The 17,804-nt window shown below is 41.9% G+C and overlaps 1 protein-coding gene across 7 annotated transcripts in view; it reads right to left on the reverse strand.

Annotated features, from left to right (window-relative positions):
• Nucleotides 1-17,804, reverse strand: part of col4a6 (collagen type IV alpha 6 chain) — a 175,418-nt gene that overhangs the window by 12,941 nt on the left and 144,673 nt on the right. For all 7 annotated transcript variants that reach the window (XR_010001086.1, XR_010001087.1, XM_062964026.1 and 4 more), the window contains 14 exons: nucleotides 16,996-17,177; nucleotides 15,854-15,917; nucleotides 15,421-15,495; nucleotides 14,055-14,162; nucleotides 12,780-12,887; nucleotides 12,564-12,635; nucleotides 12,282-12,407; nucleotides 11,934-12,050; nucleotides 10,795-10,956; nucleotides 9,545-9,643; nucleotides 7,941-8,087; nucleotides 7,612-7,728; nucleotides 6,261-6,452; nucleotides 1,495-1,781 (listed from right to left, as the gene is read on the reverse strand). Coding sequence is in view for 5 of the 7 variants with exons in the window: in XM_062964026.1 (XP_062820096.1) it covers nucleotides 1,495-1,781; nucleotides 6,261-6,452; nucleotides 7,612-7,728; nucleotides 7,941-8,087; nucleotides 9,545-9,643; nucleotides 10,795-10,956; nucleotides 11,934-12,050; nucleotides 12,282-12,407; nucleotides 12,564-12,635; nucleotides 12,780-12,887; nucleotides 14,055-14,162; nucleotides 15,421-15,495; nucleotides 15,854-15,917; nucleotides 16,996-17,177 (1,856 nt within the window). In the remaining 2 variants the exon portion in view is untranslated. The remainder of the gene's footprint in view (nucleotides 1-1,494; nucleotides 1,782-6,260; nucleotides 6,453-7,611; nucleotides 7,729-7,940; nucleotides 8,088-9,544; nucleotides 9,644-10,794; nucleotides 10,957-11,933; nucleotides 12,051-12,281; nucleotides 12,408-12,563; nucleotides 12,636-12,779; nucleotides 12,888-14,054; nucleotides 14,163-15,420; nucleotides 15,496-15,853; nucleotides 15,918-16,995; nucleotides 17,178-17,804) is intronic.

Here is a 17,804-nt window from a genome sequence, read left to right on the forward strand (position 1 = left end):
GATTCCAGCAATATCCCATTATGGGAAAATTATTTTCTTCCTTCAAAACCCACCCTCCAACCCCCCCCCCCCCCCCCGAAAGTGGACTGTCTTTCTCTCTCTGGATAATCAGGAGAGCCTTCTGTGTTTGGGTTGTGTTGCCGTTACCATCAAATTGTGCTGTTCTTACCATTAAATTAATTTACACTATCAAGATTTGCCATCAGTTGGGGGTCCCTCCCCCAGAAATAACATAGTACTATATAATATAATAATATTGTGCTATTGTAATAATGGAGATGAGCATCAACCCCCAGAGTCAGACATGACTGGACACATGGACATAATGTCAGGGGAAACCTTTACCTTATGGTAATAATATAATATATTGTATATACATATAATATTGATAATAATATTATAATGTAATGCAACATAATACTAATAATAATATTATATAATAATATTAGTTATATATTATATATTAAATGTGATATTACTAATAATATTACGGTATAGTGGTATAGTGCAATAATGCTATTATTGTGCTATGCTAATGATATAATATATTGTATGTGAAAACAACTTGTAAGCCCCTCTGAGTCCCCTTTGGTGCTCCCACCACCGTCTCAAGTGCGGCTGGTGGGGACGAGGGAATGAGCCTTCTCAGCAGTGGCCCCCCGGCTCTGGAATTCATTGCCAAGGGGGATTAGGCAATCCCCTACATTATCCAATTTCCATAAGGAACTGAAGACCTGGTGGTGTCGGCAGGTTTTTGAGTAATTACATTGGACTACCGCCGATTTCTGGGCCTGAATATATTGCACAAGATTTCCCTAGCCTAAAATGATACATTTTAATATATTGGTTTTATGGTTCCCGTTCCCTTGATCTGGTCATGTAAGTGTGATTTATTGTTATAATTGTATTATTTTACTTTGTTTAATAATGTGTATTATGTTGTTATGTAATGTTTGTGTTTGCTTTTATGACTGTAAACCGCCCTGAGTCCCATCCAGGAGATAGGGCGGTATATAAATAAAGTATTATTATTATTATTATTATTATTATTATTATTATTATTATTATTATTATTATTATTATTATTATGAGAGAGGGCAGGGTATAAATGTAGCAAATAAATAAATAAATAAATAAACAATTTATTAAGTCAATGACTGTCTTAACCATTGCTTATATTCCCTAAATGCAAACACCAAAACTATTTTTTATTCCAGCAATACAAGATATCGGAGCCTCCAGTGACGCAGCGGAATTTGCTGACCGAAAGCTGGGTAAGCTCCCACTGTTAGCCACAGTTTCTGCCAACCTAGCAGTTCCAAAACATGCAAATGTGAATAGATCAATAGGTACTGCTCTGGCGGGAAGGGCGCTCTGTCCTCAGTCCCCATGCAGTTGACCACCCCTGCTTTAATGGAATGCAACGATATAAAAACATATTGACTATAGCCCCAGGGTACCAGAACATGCTCCTCAGTGCCTCCCGACCCTTACCATCAGGAAAGAGTAGCCGATCCAGAGGCTGCGCCAACCTTCAGGACACTGAGGGATGTTGATGCCTTGGCTGTGAACGGCCACCGCTTGGGAAGGGGCCTCACAGACGGAGCAGCGGCTGATGTACTGGGCAATCTGGAAGCTGCCGACGGGCATCATGGGTATGGAGGCCGTGGTGGAGAGCCAGTAGGACTTGTCGTTGCGGCTGGCGTAGTAGCAGACCTCGTTGATGTTGCAGTAAAGGAAGGGCATTGTGCTGAAGCGGGGCAGGCAGGAGCCAGCAAAGCCTTGGGGAATGAAACAGCAAGGTCAGAGTGTTGGAAATAGCAACCTCCCAAGCCTCTCACTATTTATTTGTTAGCATATATATTTGCCAACCTGTATTCTATGTGTATGCTGGTTTGCTAGATTGACTGTATGCCTTTGGTGTGGGAGGGACTATAGACACGTGATTGCACTGAGCATGTTCAGACTCAGGACTCCATTTTGTATTCACCTTTCGCATCAGACCTCAGTGAAAGTTGATGCATATATGTTGCTGTGTGGAATTCAATATAGAAGTATGCTTATGGACTTCAGTGAGTACAAGTATACTTAAAGACTATGGACTATTGATTGAGAATGATACCCTGTGTAGACAGAAACTACATCCTATCTGTAACTGAACGTCAATAAGAAATGTGCCTGTGTGGTGAATTAATACATGATATTTATGAGTAAACAAGATATGTTATTTTGCAAAGAAGACTTTTTTATTATAATATATTGTATATACATGTAATATTACTAGTAATATTATGATGTACTACAATGTAATAATAATTAAAATTCATTATTATAATTGTATATTTATATTACATGCAAAATTACTAATAATATTGCAATATAGTTGTACAATATAATATACTAGCTGTGCCCTGCCACGCTGGAATTGGAATTGCAGTGAATAGCCTCGCTGCTTCAAAGCCTGGCCGTTTTCTACATAGGGTATCCTTGCTAGGGCAGGTTGAATGAGATGGAGTAGCCTCGTTTCTAAAGTCTGGCTTTGAAGGTGCAAGGCTGTTCAGTGTTAATCAAGGTGGGCCAGAAAGGGGTTGATATATGTATGGATAACGTGCAGTGGTGGGGGTTGTGCTGTCTGTGCTCAGACTGGCCTTTGGCACAGGCGCAGATGGAGTATTCTGGTTTTGGGGGGGGGGGTTGGCCCCATGGAGGTTAGGGATGTGTAGTTTGTTTGTAAGAACGTAGAGACGTGGATGAGGGGTTGTGTTGTCAATTTTCTAGGTTGGGGGGCCTTTAGTTTTGTTGTTTTGCCCGGTGGAGCGATGCCACTGCCTTTATCTCAGGCCCGCCTTGTGGGAACAAGGGAGAGGGCCTTTTCTGCTGTGGCCCCCCCTTTATGGAACTCACTGCCCATTGAGATCAGGCAAGCCCCCACTCTTTTAGCCTTTAGAAAAGATTTAAAAACATGGCTCTTCCGGTGTGCTTTCGGAGAGTAACTGTATATACCTCCTTTGTTACTCCTCCCAACATCTATCCTTTAGACCCCTGTTCCCCATGGTTTTATTCTTATCTCTTCTTACCCCGAGTTTTAACTTTGTGTCCATGCGGCCCGCCCTTGTTATGTTATGCTGCTTTTGCTTTGATTTTGTTCTGTACTGTGCAGTGTTATTCTTGTATTGTTTAATTGTATTTTGATATGTTGTTTTTATATTTTGTTTATTGTATTGTCTTGGGCATGGCCCCATGTAAGCTGCCCCGAGTCCCCGTTGGGGAGATGGTGGCGGCGTATAAATAAAGTTTATTATTATTATTATTATTATTATTATTATTATTATTATTATTATTATTATTATTATTATTATAGATTGTATGTATACTAGCTTTGCCCGGCCACGCGTTGCTGTGGCTTATGCTTTCAGAGTGTTGCTCTTTATTTACTGTCCTGATGTTAGAGATTACATTGCTCTGTATTGTTATATCACAGTAATTATTACATATTATATTTATAATCTTATATTATCTGCTTAGAACTGGATTATATGAGGCCCCTTCTACACAGCTGTATAAAATGCACACTGAAGTGGATTATATGGCAGTGTGGAGTCCAGATAATCCAGTGCAAAGCAGATAATATAAGATTATAAATGGGTTATATAGCTGTGTGGAAGGGCCTTGAGTCTACACTGCCATATAATCCAGTTCAAATCTGATAATCTGTATTTTATAGGCAGTGTGAAAGAGGCCTAACTCTGCCTGTCCCCTGGGCTGAGTGGGTTGCTAAGAGACCAAGTGGGCAGAGCTTAGCCTTCTACTGGCAGCAATTGGATAAAAACAATTATTCATCTCCCTCTAATTGGGACTTTATTTTTCTTTTCTTTTTATTGTATGAACGTAGAGGCATGGATGAGGGGTTGTGCTGCCAAGTTTCGTGTTTCTAGGGTGTGTAGTTTTGTTGTTTTGTCCTAGGCTGAAATTTCATTACCCTTTTATATATATAGATATACTTGTAAACCGCCCTGAGTCCCCTTCGGGGTGAGAAGGACGGGATATAAATGTCACTTATAAATAAATAAATCTCTGAGTGCACACTTTTTGCCTATCTGCCTTTCTAATTTACAAGACCTGTTGAACATGAGCTGGATGAGTTAGATAACTTCCTATGTTATCTAACCAAAAATTCAACCTATGGGTAACTGGTAGGCTTGATCGATCCACGAAAAATTTGATTCTAAACTCGTTTCAAAACTAGAGGGGGGCAGCTTTTCGTTTCTGATGGTATTTCCAAATTTGGCCCCCCAAAAAATTCGAAATTAACGAAAATTCGTTATTTTCTAAATTAATTCGTTAATGGCGGACGCGCATGCGCAATTCCCAAAAACAGCACAGAGGGAGAGGACTTTACAGGACTCTCCCGCCCTCATTTTTTGAGTGATCTTCTTCCAACTTGGTACAGTGGTAGAACACATTTAACACTGATAGCTCACCAAAATTTGGAACGTTTCCCTTATCCTCTGATTTTTGGCGAATTTTCATAGCTTTTATAATAAACCATTTTTTAATAATTGCAGAAATCTGTTCCTGGTTTGAAAGTCTTATTTCCTGTTAAATTGGGTTGTCTTTACTGTGAAAGTCATTGTTCTACTTCAGAAACTTTGTTTTTGTGGCTGAAACTTTGTTAAATTGGTTTGTGTGTGATATATACTGTGTATATATAATATATATATAGTCCCTGCATAATGTGTGTGTGTGTGTGTGTGTGTGTGTGTGTATAGGTAAAGGTAAAGGTATCCCTTGACGTTAAGTTCAGTCATGTCTGACTCTGGGGGTTGGTGCTCATCTCCATTTCTAAGCCCAAGAGCCAGTGTTGTCCATAGACACCTCCAAGGTCATGTGGCCGGCATGACTACATGGAGTGCCATTACCTTCCCGCCACAGCGGTACCTATTGATCTACTCACATTGGCATGTTTTCAAGCTGCTAGGTTGGCAGAAGCTGGAGCTAACAGCGGGCACTCACTCTGCTCCCGGGATTTGAACCTGGGACCTTTCGGTCTGCAAGTTCAGCAGCTCAGTGCTTTAACACACTTCGCCATCGGGGCTCATGTATATATAATATACATACACATACACACAATGTGGAGAATATGTGGAAAGGTAGATAGATAAGTTGGGAGCCACAGCGAAGGCACCTTCCTGGGAGCAAGGTCTAATAATAATAATAATAATAATAATAATAATAATAATAATAATAATAATAATAATAATAAATCCCTTACAATATCCAAGATGTCTCACTGCTACAGAATCTTGCGAGGTTTAGTTTGATATGGTACCATTATTGGCAGAGAAAGCTAAGCTGTAGGAGTTGAAATCCAATCATTTATCTTCCCTATAGAATCAATTTTATATGCATTTTTAGCTACAGAAAAGCTAAAATCAGGACAGTAAAAGAACAACACCCAGAAAATGGGAATTCCAGACAGGAAACAATCAGGGCCAGCTAATACCTCCCAACAAAGGATTCCCCCAGGTAGGAAGCAGCCAGGCTTTGAAGCTGCAAGGCTATTCAATGCTAATCAAGGTAACCAATTGCAACATTCACACTTGCCTCCCACAGACAAGAGTTCTTTCTCCCACCCTGGACCTTCCACAGATATATAAACCCCACTTGCCTAGCTTCGCACAGACGTCAAAACCTCTGAGTATCAGGCCTGAGCTGAGGCGAGGCGGCGGCGGCCATTTTCCCCCTCCGTCTTCCTCCTCCTCCTCGGCCTCCTTCCCCCTCGCCCCCTCCCATTGGCTGAGCCCGTGACGCCCCTTTTGCTGAGGGGCAAAAGGAAAGGGCCTGAATGGTGGGAGTTTGGGTGATTTGCAAAAGCTTTTTTTTCCTAACGAAAAAAACGACGACATAACGAAAAACGGCCTCTCGCGATTCGAAACCGCGATATCCAGACGTGTGGACAACCAATGCCGTATATTGCTTCAAAACAAACGAAAATAACGAATTAATAACGGTTAACGGGGAAAACGAATTATTTGAGCAAGCCTAGTAACTGGCAAAGGATGAAGGAATTCTATCCCTGGTGAACTCACATAAAATACACCCTATCCTTTCCAATTACAGTTGGGACGGCTGTCTTGTCAACTTATTTGGAAGCTAACATCCCATCCCTGTTTAGTGCAGCACAACCGTCTAAGTGTAACCTTTCTGTTCCTTTGACAGGCAACTGGCGCACGGCACCACTGATCCACATATCCACTCACCCAGGTCTTGGTTGTGTGCCTTCTCCTGGCCCTCCACATACAGCAAGCTGTAGCCTTCCCACAGCTTGCTCATTCCCACAGGGCATGGCGGGATCTGCTCCGACTGGCTGTGTTTCACCAAGGTGTAACCCACACCAACGCTACGTCCCGGCATCCCTGGCAACCCTGGCAGCCCTGGCCTCCCAGGATGACCTTGGCAGAAAGAAAGAAAGGAAGGAAGGGAGGGAGGGAGGGAGGGAGGGAGGGAGGGAGGAGGGAAGGAAGGAAGGAAGGGGGAGACGCATTAGATGTCAGCTGTTATGGATGCTGGTAGTGAATGTATATATGCCCCCACTGAAGGGGAAACCACAAATCAGAGGCCAGTGATCCGATTATGTTGGTGATCTCATAATGCAGAACTCAAATGCTTCTGTCATTTTGGGAGGAGACTTTAATGCTAAGATGGGCCCAAATCTTGCTTTATAGATGCCATAAGACTCTCCCTCCCGAGCCTGATTATGATCTATCCCTCCTTATGCAATAATATTGAAACCAGGAAATATTTTTATCTAATTTATTCATTTCCTGTTGTGTTTTTAGTGCCCAATTCCCATATTTTTTATTATTAATAGATCTTTATATTTAAGCCAATTTTCCCACCCTATTATCCTTCTTTGGGAGGCCTCTAATGCTGATATCCATAATGGTGTTTTTACGTATAACTTTTTTTTATATTTCTCCCATATCTTAAGAATTGAGGATCTTATAAAACAAAATTATTTTCTATCTTTTTTTTCATACCAGAGATAAGAGTGCCACCCTAATCTCAGGTCTATTCCCTTCAGATTCAAAATTTTGCTATTTTCAAGTTTTGCCCAATCTTTGGCCCACAATAGTGCTGCTGCCTCAAAGTATAGTTTTAAATCGGGTGTAGCTAGACCTCCCCTCTTTCTTTCATCAATCATGTATTTTACTTCAATTCTGGATTTCTTTTTCTTTTTTTTGGCAAATAAACTTTATTATATCTTTATGCCAAAAAAAAAAAAAAAAAGGCCAGCCAGAATCCTGAACGGGATCTTGTTAACAGCTTGCTTATTTTAACTTTTTTTGTACCGTGGGTTGTATGTTGTATGTATGTCTATGTGCTAAATGTTTTTATACGGCCGATGGGCTAATCAATAAAATGTGATTGATTGATATAGAATGAAGTCAAGGCTGTTAGTGGAATCAAAGTGCCATAATTGCATAGCACGAAGGAGTCTGATATGACCCAACTCTCCCCCCTCCCCATTAAAAAAAAATCCTTCATATGTCCTAAAATAAGCTTGGGGTGCAACTACATTGTAAAATATAGCAACACAAATGCATTTACCTTCAAAGCCCGGGGGTCCAAGGTTGCCTGGAGAACCTGGGTCGCCAACCACGCCAGGTGAACCGGGGAAGCCATTGGAACCCATTTGGCCAGGTCTACCAGGCATCCCTTTGGGACCTGTAATAGGGAGAAATATTGATAAGTCATTTGAATACCTCACTATCACAAGCAACAAGAGGCCCTGCCTTTCACTGCATATATAAAGCAATTAAAAACCTAGGGAACCCAATAAACAACCCCTAGGTTCACAAAAAGCAACAAAATTAAACTTCTATCGATTAGCCATAATATCTGAACCCAACTCAGCTTCCGGAAGGTGCTGGTGTTACCTTGCTGGCCAATGGTCCCTTGGAATCCTGGATCTCCATTTAATCCCGGGATGCCATCGATCCCTGGAAGTCCCATTGACCCGGTTGGTGCCTTGATGTCTTCTGGTTTCTGGGTCAGACCTGGAGTTCCCTGAAGACCAGGAAAACCTGCACAGAATAGACAAGGGTGTGGTTTACACAGCTAGTCCCATATTGCAGGGAAGAAACCAGAAAACCATTAGGTTCCTTGCAATTGCAAGAGTTGTTTTGGTAGGGATGATGGGAATTGCCGTTCAAAAACATTTCGAGAGCCACTCAACTCTCATCCCTATTCTAGAAGGGGATTTTCCATTTTGGTAGATTCCTTCTTTAAACAGGGGCTAGATAGCCATCTGTCAGGAAGGCTTTTGTCATGTATTTCTACATGACAGAACGGGGTTGAACTGGATGGCCCCTCCAGCATTATGATTTGGTGTGTCTATAATTTAAATACGGCTCTATATGATTTTATTTGTAAAATATGTCAAAAAACAAAGAAACCAAAAACAACAATCCTGCAACGCAATGCTGAAATTGGATACACGTTGATAGGATGTACATTTGTACACATGTATTTCCATACTATACTTCTTAAGTTGTTGGTTTAAAACATACATAGGGCTGTGGTGCAGCTGGTTAATAGCTGCCGCAATAGATCACTGCTGACCGAAAGGCCATGAGTTCGAAAGCCCGCGTCAGATTGAGCACCTAACCGTTCAATAGCCTAGCTTACTGTCCAACTAAGCAGCTGCAGCTGTGAGTAGAGAATTTAGGGACTGCTTAAAGCAGGGAGATTAATTTAATTTAATTTACCACACCATAAAAACTGCCGGCGAGTGAAGAGCAAGGAGGAAATACTACAATCAAAAAGGACTTGGCGTCATAGTAGATGAAGTGACAGCTCCCCCTGTGGCCGGAATCGAGCATAACCTCCAGAAGCCGGAAGTTGGAAAATGTTGAATTACCTCTACTGTCTGTATGTGTATTGTATGTCTAATAATGGCATTGAATGTTTGCCATGATTATGTACATTGTGATCCACCCTGAGTGCCCTTTTGGGGTGAGAAGGGCGGAATATAAATACTGTAAATAAACAATACATGATAAAAACATAGGTCAACTCAGGTGATCAAGGCACAAAAAGGAGGCTAACAGGAAGGCTACTCAAAGGTTTGCAAAACTACAACAAGCCTTTTGGAAGAGGTGTCGCAGAGGGGAGTGTGCAGAAACAAGCCAATGAAACCTGAACATAGAAGCAGATGGTACAATGGACATACAATAGATGCTAACATGTTCTAATGTTTTGATGTTGATGTTTTATGCTGGTTTGTATGTTTATACTATTTTACCTGTTTTATATTGGTTTAATTATGCTGTATTTTATTGTATGTTGAAACTGGGCTTGTCCCCATGTGAGCCGCCACGAGTCCCCTCTGGGGAGATGGGAGCGAGATTTAAAAATAAAGTTGTTGTTGTTGTTGTTGTTGTTGTTGTTGTTGTTGTTGTTGTTGTAATTATATTATTATTATTGACAATGGATCTTCTCTCTTATATATTGGCTTCTCCATGTCCGTTTTGGCACTTACCTCGACGTCCGGTTTCACCTTTCGGACCGGGGAAACCTGGATCACCTGGAGGGCCATCTTTGCCTGGCATTCCCATGCTTCCAGGCTCCCCTTTGGGGCCTGAGAAGAGACAGAAATGATGATGACGAAGGTGATCAGGATGATGATGGTGACGACAATATTTATTTACCGAGTATACTCGAGTATAAGCCAACCCGAATATACGCCGAGGCACCTAATTTTACCACAAAATTGGGAAAACATTGACCCCAGTATAAGCTGAGGGTGGTAAATTTCAGAAATAAAAATAGTTACCAATAAAATTACATTAAATGCGGCATCAGTAGGTTAAATGTTTTTGAATACAGTAGAGTCTCACTTATCCAACACTCGCTTATCCAACGTTCCGGATTATCCAACACATTTTTGTAGTCAATGTTTTCAATGCATCATGATATTTTGGTGCTAAATTCGTAAATACAGTAATTACTACATAGCATTACTGTGTATTGAACTACTTTTTCTGTCAAATTTGTTGTATAACATGAGGTTTTGGTGCTTAATTTGTAAAATCATAACCTAATTTGATGTTTAATAGGCTTTTCCTTAATCCCTCCTTATTATCCAACATATTCGCTTATCCAACGTTCTGCTGGCCCATTTACATTGGATAAGCGAGACTCTACTGTAATAAGATCAGACTGAAATAATAAATGTATTATTATTTTTCTCCATTATTGTTGCTACTATTACATTTATTTTACTTTATTATTATTAATAATAATAATAAAGTAAAATAAATGTAATAGTAGCAACAATAATAGAGAAAAATAATAAATGTAATAATACCAATAATAATAGAGAAAAATAATAAATGTACCATATATTCTCGAGTATAAGCTGACCGAAATATAAGCCTACCAGGACCCTCACCCGAGTATAAGCCAAGGGGGCCTTTTTCAGTCCTAAAAAAAGGGCTGAAAAACTAGGCTTATACTCGAGTATATATAGTATATACTTTTCTACTTCAAAATGAGGTTTTTTTTCTTCCTTGAAGAGTCAAAGTCTGAATACCCACTTTTGGATGAAGCCACGTGTCTTATTAACATACAAGAATGAATGTTGGCACTCTGTTCTATTTCCCTGAGTCACAATTTTGGAGTATTGGGGATCTTGGATAAGGGATGCATGATCTTATTGAGGCTCCTCTGAGAAGAAGCAGGACATCGTATGCCACCAGGGAAGGCTTGAAGATTAATGTCACATCTTACCTTTGAATCCCGATGCTCCTGGAACGCCACTGACTCCAGGGAAGCCTGTATCACCTTTGAGGCCCAGAAGACCAGGAGGACCAGGGGAACCGGGGCTCCCTGTGTCCCCCTGATTAGAAGCCGGGCCCGGGAGTCCTTTGGGACCGGGGGGTCCTGGAAAGCCTACGGATTAAAAAAAATTAATCACCAGACATACAGCCAGTCTTCCATATCCGTGGATTGTGTATCCAAAGATTCAAATATCCACAGCTTGAAAATCCTATCTATCTAATAAAAGTCAAAGTGCTTGGGTCTGGGAGTTGTAGTTCACTCTTATCCAGAGAACACTGAACCCAGTCGATGACAGATCTGGACCAAACTTGGCAAATAAACCTAATATGGCCAACTGTGAATGCAGTTGGATTTTGGGGATAATTGCCCTGGGAATATGGGAGTTGTAGTTCACCTGCATCCAGAGAGCACTGAACCCAGCCAACAGTGGATCTAGACCAAACTTGACACATAGACCCAACATGGCCAACTGTGAATACTGGTGGGATTTGGGGGTGATTGCCCTGGGAATCTGGGAGTTGTAGTTCACTCCACATCCAGAGAGCTCTGTGACACTCTCCAACAATAGAACAAAACTGAACTTGGCACACATACCCAACATGCCCAACCTTAAGTACTGGCAGAATTTGGAGGGAACTGACCTTGGATGTTGGGAATTATAGTTCACCCACATCCAGAGAACACTGTGAACCAAATCAATGATGGATCTCAACTCAGCATATATACTCAACATGACCAACAGAAAATACTAAAGGAGTCGGGGGGATTGACCCAGGATGTTTGGAGCTGCAGTTCACCCACATCCAGAGCCCACTGTGAACCGCACCAAGTCTGGATCTGAACCAAACTTATAAGTACTGGTGGGGTTTGGGGGAGAAGATGAACCTGGGATGATGGAGTGGTAGTTTAACAATATCCTTATGCATTTTCTAATGGGACCATTCATAAAATCCAAAAACAAACAATGACTTTTTCTAATAAATATTGTTACAAATGACCTAACCTGGGCATTGCTGGGTACCTAAGCTAGCATTGCATGAAGCACACACCAATTTGGCTGTTACTGTAAATGGCTCCTGACTGTATACCTGGTCTGCCATCCTCTCCAGGTTTTCCAGCATCACCAGGTCTTCCAGGAATCACAGATGAAAAGGAGATGCCAGGAGGACCTTGCAAACCTGGAGGGCCTGTGGCTCCGGGGCGACCTAGAAGGACAACAACAAGCCATCAATGCTGTGTTCTCTGTTTGCCAAGAGGCAGAACAAATTGATCTCAACCTGTGAGTCCCCAGATGTTTTGGCCTTTGCTTTCATTGTAGTAACACATTTTTCACTAACTATACTTTAAAAACACTTTAGAAACAAAATGCCAGCACCCAACAGTTTTGTAATGGCTTTTGAAGCATTTTTAATGGATTGCACATCTCAACTACTTACCCATTTCCCCTGTCTGTCCTTTCTGTCCTGGAAACCCTGGGACTCCAATCTGAAATCCCGGAAGTCCTGGCTCTCCTGTGGTGCCTGGAGGCCCCGCAGGGCCTGGAAGTCCAATTTCACTCGAGCCTAATTTGAAGATAAAAGGAGAATTACAAAGAAGTTCACAAAACACCACAGGAAATACATCACTACTTCCCTTTGTGGTAGGAATTCAGCGCCAACACTTGCTTTACAACTGCTAGAAAGAGATTATTCAGTATTTCCCAGAAAAACTCAATTTACCTGGTGTTCCAAGCGAACCCTTGGTGCCCGGTAAGCCATAAAGACCAATCAGACCTGGAGGACCAGTGAATCCTGTAGAAAGAAGGTTCTTAATCTCCACAGTGAATGGAAGATGATAACATAAATGCACCTCCAACCCATACAAGGAATTCATGGCTCTTATTAAAAGAGCAGAAAAGGGAGGAAGGAAAAGGAGAAGAGCGAGCAAAGCCATGCCTTTCAGTCCTGGGCTGCCGGGAAGCCCTGGACGGCCGGAAGAGCCACGCTGCCCTGGGAGACCTGGGAGACCAGGGCTGCCCCTTGAAATCCCAATCCCGGGGAGACCTAGGAACGGAAAAAGAGAGAGCCATTAAAAATGAAGCACCCACTGTAATGAAGTATGAATTTTGGTTTACAGATGTTATGTTTAATTATAGGTATATGTTTGGAATGGGTACGTATTAGAGTTACCAGTGCGTTGGGGATGGTAGCCAGCTCAGCATTCTGAGGCAGGTTGCCATAGACACGTAGCTGCTTCTGTAGCAATGTAACTATTTCGAAGCTAGCAAGAAAGGGGCGGAGCTAGCTGGATGAAAAAGGAGGGAATGTTTTGAAGAGAGTTCAGTCTGTGATCGGGAGAGTCACAGGGAATAGACTGGTTCCAGGTTTAGGGAAACCAGGGAAGTTCAAATCTCAGTCCGTGCTCTGATGAGGCACAGGGAAGATTGATTCTAGGTTGATGGGATCAAGGAGACTCAATTGTTCATTTTGAGTCAGTTTTAAATAAGTTTGGTGACTTATTTAATGTAGTCTGTGTCCTGGTAAGGCACAGAGAATCTGTGATAGTATATCACAGGGGTGACTGTGGTTTGAAGTTACATTGAAGTAACGGTTAAAAAGTAGCAGAGGAAGAAGTTTTAACTACTTTAAGTAAAAGAAGTGGAGAGTTGATTCATCTCATTCTAGTATTGTAACTGTTAATAAGAATACCTCTAAGTGAGAAACAAAATTGTAACCTCTAAGCTCTGTGCCTGAAAACTTGTTATTGTTCTTCCAACATCTAAGCCTGTCGCATATATTCTAAACCAAGTTACACTACCCTTTAAAGTGAAGAAGAAGAAAGAAAAAAAGTAAAAGATCTTCTCCCTGAGTCTTTGGTGGTTGCATCTTTCCAAATTGGTGTTAGTCGTTCATAGTCCTTTACAAATTGGTGGCAGTCGTTATAAATATCTTTACACCCACATCTCTTTTATTTTCTATTCTGTAAGCTGAGTCCCTTTTGCCGAAATGGCAGATGTAAATAACCCAATTGATGTATTGGACCAAAAGTATCCTATGCAATGGGCAAACTTGGGTCCTGCAGGTGTTTTGGACTGCAACTCCCACTATTCCTAACAGCCTCAGGCCCCTTCCTTTTCCCCCTCAGCCGCATAAGCCCAGGCTATAAACACTATCTGTGCATCCAATGAATTGGATTAGTATCCACAGGTGATCTCAAAATGGCTTAAATACCTGGTGGTCCTTCTTGACCACGGTTTCCAGGAACACCTTTCTGCCCTTTGTCTCCAGGGATTCCTGGGAATTCGTCGTCTCCCTTTGGTCCATCAAAACCTCTTGGACCTAAATAGAGAGCACACAAAAATCATGTGATATATGGTAAAGGTTTTCCCCTGATGTTAAGTAGTCGTGACCGACTCTGGGGGTTGGTGCTCATCTCCATTTCTAAGCTGAAGAGCCGGCATTGTTCATAGACACGTCCAAGGTCATGTGGCCAGCATGACTGCATGGAGCGCCGTTAGTTACCTTCCTATTGATCTATTCACATTTGCATGTTTTTGAAAGGCTAGGTTGGCAGAAGCTGGGGCTAACAGCAGGAGCTCACCCCGCTCCCCGGATTGGAACTTGGGACCTTTAGGTCTGCAAGTTCAGCAGCTCAGTGCTTTAACACACTGCGCCACCACCAGGGGCCCATATATATATATGATGTAATCTTTCATCAAAAACTTTCTAATATAATAATAATATGTAATGTGATGGCCTTGGACCCTTTAAGGCTCTACCATTTCACAGGCACCAGGTATTTGCAGGTGGAGGTCTTTCACAATCTACTGCTCTTTGATATTTTGCTGCCAGAGGTATGTCAAAGCCATCCTGCCCAAGGAAATTTGTGCCTCACCAAACTACAACTCGCACGACTCCATAGCATTGAGCCATGTCAGTGGGCCAGGCTTTTAGCACAGCAGTTTAAACCACCAGCTGCGGTAAATCTTGTCAATCAAAACGTTGACAATTTGAAGCCTGGGTCAAGGTGAGCTCCAAGTCCTTTAGCCCAACTTCTCCCTACCTAGCGGTTTGAAAGCAAAATGTGAGTACATAAATAGGTACTGCTTAAAAGTGAGAAGGTATCTTAAGGTACGTATAAAGAAATGCCAGAAAAATGCCGGTGATTCGATCAAGGAGGAAGTTTACAAACAAAGGAGATGGAGCGTCAGCACCTACCAGTGGCCGGAACCACGGCAAAGATGGGAAAAGCCTATATATACCTCTATCTATGTACAATTGTCTGTTTTACCAGTGTATACACAGCATTGAATGTTTGCCACATATATATGTTCTGTGATCTTCCCTGAGTCTCCTTTGGGGTGAGAAGGGTGCAGCATTAAATAATGTAAATAATAAATAAATAAATAAGTGACATCAAACCACATTAATGCCATAGTGTAGATGCACCCCTAGACTCTATAAAAGCTTCCAAGGTGATGAATCCTATTGCTAAATGCATTCAGTACCTTGGATAGCTCCTTTAAAACTAGGCAAACTCTGGCATGGATCCATTGCCTCACTGACATGGGAATAATCAGTGCTATGCTTTGCTTACCTGGAAGTCCAGGATCGCCTTGTTCTCCTTTAGCTCCTACTCCTCCTGGGATTCCTATGGAGTCCCCTCGGTCACCTGGGGAAAAACACGTAGAGCAAACATTGGTTTTCAGTTTGAGTATCAACCCCACATGTGTCATAGGTTTTTCTTGGGCAAGGAATATTAAAGAGGTGCTTTTGCCAGTTCCTTCCTCTGAAATGTAACCTCCAGAGCCTGTTACTTATTGATTATCTTGCATCTGAAGACTAACCAAAGCGGACCCCACAGCTTCCAAAATCAGCCAAGATACTGCTGGTGCTGTAGAGATTTAGGCCATTCCGTCCAGGATGGAAGACCACCAATGAAGATGGTCACATTTTATAGTAAACATATACCACTGTGATCGTGTTGCATCTGCAAATGGTACATTAACAAAAACACACCAGTTACTTACCCTTTGGACCTCGCAATCCCATCATTCCTGGGAATCCAGGTGACCCTGGTATACCTTCAGCACCCTAAAGAGAGAAAAGTACATTTTTAGCTATTGTAAATTTATACATGAGTATATCTATATATGTGGAGCCCCGGTGGCGAAGTGCGTTAAAGCACTGAGCTGGAGACCGAAAGGTCCCAGGTCCAAACCCCGGGAGCGGTGTGAGCGGCCGCTGTTAGCTCCACCTCCTGCCAACCTAGCAGTTCGAAAACATGCCAATGTGAGTAGATCAATAGGTACCACTCCGGCGGGAAGGTAACGGCGCTCCATGCAGTCATGCCTATGGCCACATGACCTTGGAGGTGTCTACGGATAATGCCAGCTCTTTGGCTTAGAAACGGAGATGAGCACCAACCCCCAGAGTCAGACATGACTGGACTTAACGTCAGGGGAAACCTTTACCTTTACCTATATCTATATATGTATATGTGTGTGTGCATTTTATGTGTGTAGTACATACTAATGGATGGGGATACAGGGGTGTGTGAACTGCAAGAGAAATGCAAAACATGTGGATGTGGTGATGGGGTGTCACTCCAAACAAAAGCAGGAGACACAGATTTCCCATACAAGCCAAGATGAGCAGCTCAACGTACAAATAGTGGGTGACTTTCTTGATCTACTGCATGAGTATATCTTTATGGGGCCAGCAAACTGTTGCAATGAGGAGGTATGAGAACCCCACTTAGTAGCTAGGATGTCAACTAATGTTTAATGTGGTCAAAGTTTGACAGTCTCAGTTCAGTCCTCTTCTAGAAAGGGTTCAGTCTGACTTATTGCAGGACCCATTCAGGACCCACAGAACTCTCCTCAAGGTGGTGTTCTCATCATGTATTCCCTTGAATTATGTCATGATCTTTGACATCTCTGGTCAGCTGACAAAGGACAGATGCCAGCCATAAAACCTCAATTACCCTCTGGTATGTGAGAGCCCCTATATAAATGGGCCAAAGAGAAGGTTCTGGTATTCTGTACAATAAAACCTGTTGGAATCTACCAGCGTGTGTCTTGGTGCTTTTTCTGGTGGAAGACTGACCCACAGCACAACTGAGAGAAGAGAACCCGACACATTAGCTGGAAAAAGAGGTGAACATACTTACGCTTTCTCCAGGCATCCCTGGGAACCCTACAATGCCAGTAATGCCCTCCTGTCCTGGAAAACCGGGAAGGCCAAATGATCCTGGGAAACCCGAGTCTCCAGGTGGTCCTTCCGCTCTGCTTGGTGACCCCGCGATTCCTGGAAAGCCAGGTTGGCCCCGGGGCCCAGGGAGTCCCTTGTCCCCTGCAGAAATAAAGCGACCAAAGGGACAGTCAAGGAGAGTCGAACAATTCTGCAAAAAGGGCAGGTGAGCAGTTTCGTCAGTCTGCCATTTCTGATTTGAATTAACCGAAAGTTGCATCAAATGGAGATTTGCTTAAGAAAATAAGAAGAGCCCCAGTGGTAAAAGGGGGCAAAAAACCCTCTATTATGTAGATAGTTAACCAGATACAAAATATACAGAATATCTGTAGAACCACCAGAAAAGCAGAAGTGTCACAATTTCGGTCACCTATGTGTATAATTTTGGAGTATTTTGGATGTCAGAATCCTGAATAATAATAATAATAATAATAATAATAATAATAATACAGTAGAGTCTCACTTATCCAACATAAACAGGCCAGCAGAACGTTGGATAAGCGAATATGTTGGATAATAAGGAGGGATTAAGGAAAAGCCTATTAAACATCAAATTAGGTTATGATTTTACAAATTAAGCACCAAAACATTGTGTTATACAACAAATTTGACAGAAAAAGTAGTTCAATATGCAGTAATGCTAAGTAGTAATTACTGTATTTACAAATTTAGCACCAAAATAACACAATGTATTGAAAACATTGACTACAAAAATGAGTTGGATAATCC

This window comes from Anolis carolinensis, unplaced genomic scaffold, assembly GCF_035594765.1.
Source record: "Anolis carolinensis isolate JA03-04 unplaced genomic scaffold, rAnoCar3.1.pri scaffold_12, whole genome shotgun sequence".
NCBI lineage: Eukaryota > Metazoa > Chordata > Lepidosauria > Squamata > Dactyloidae > Anolis > Anolis carolinensis.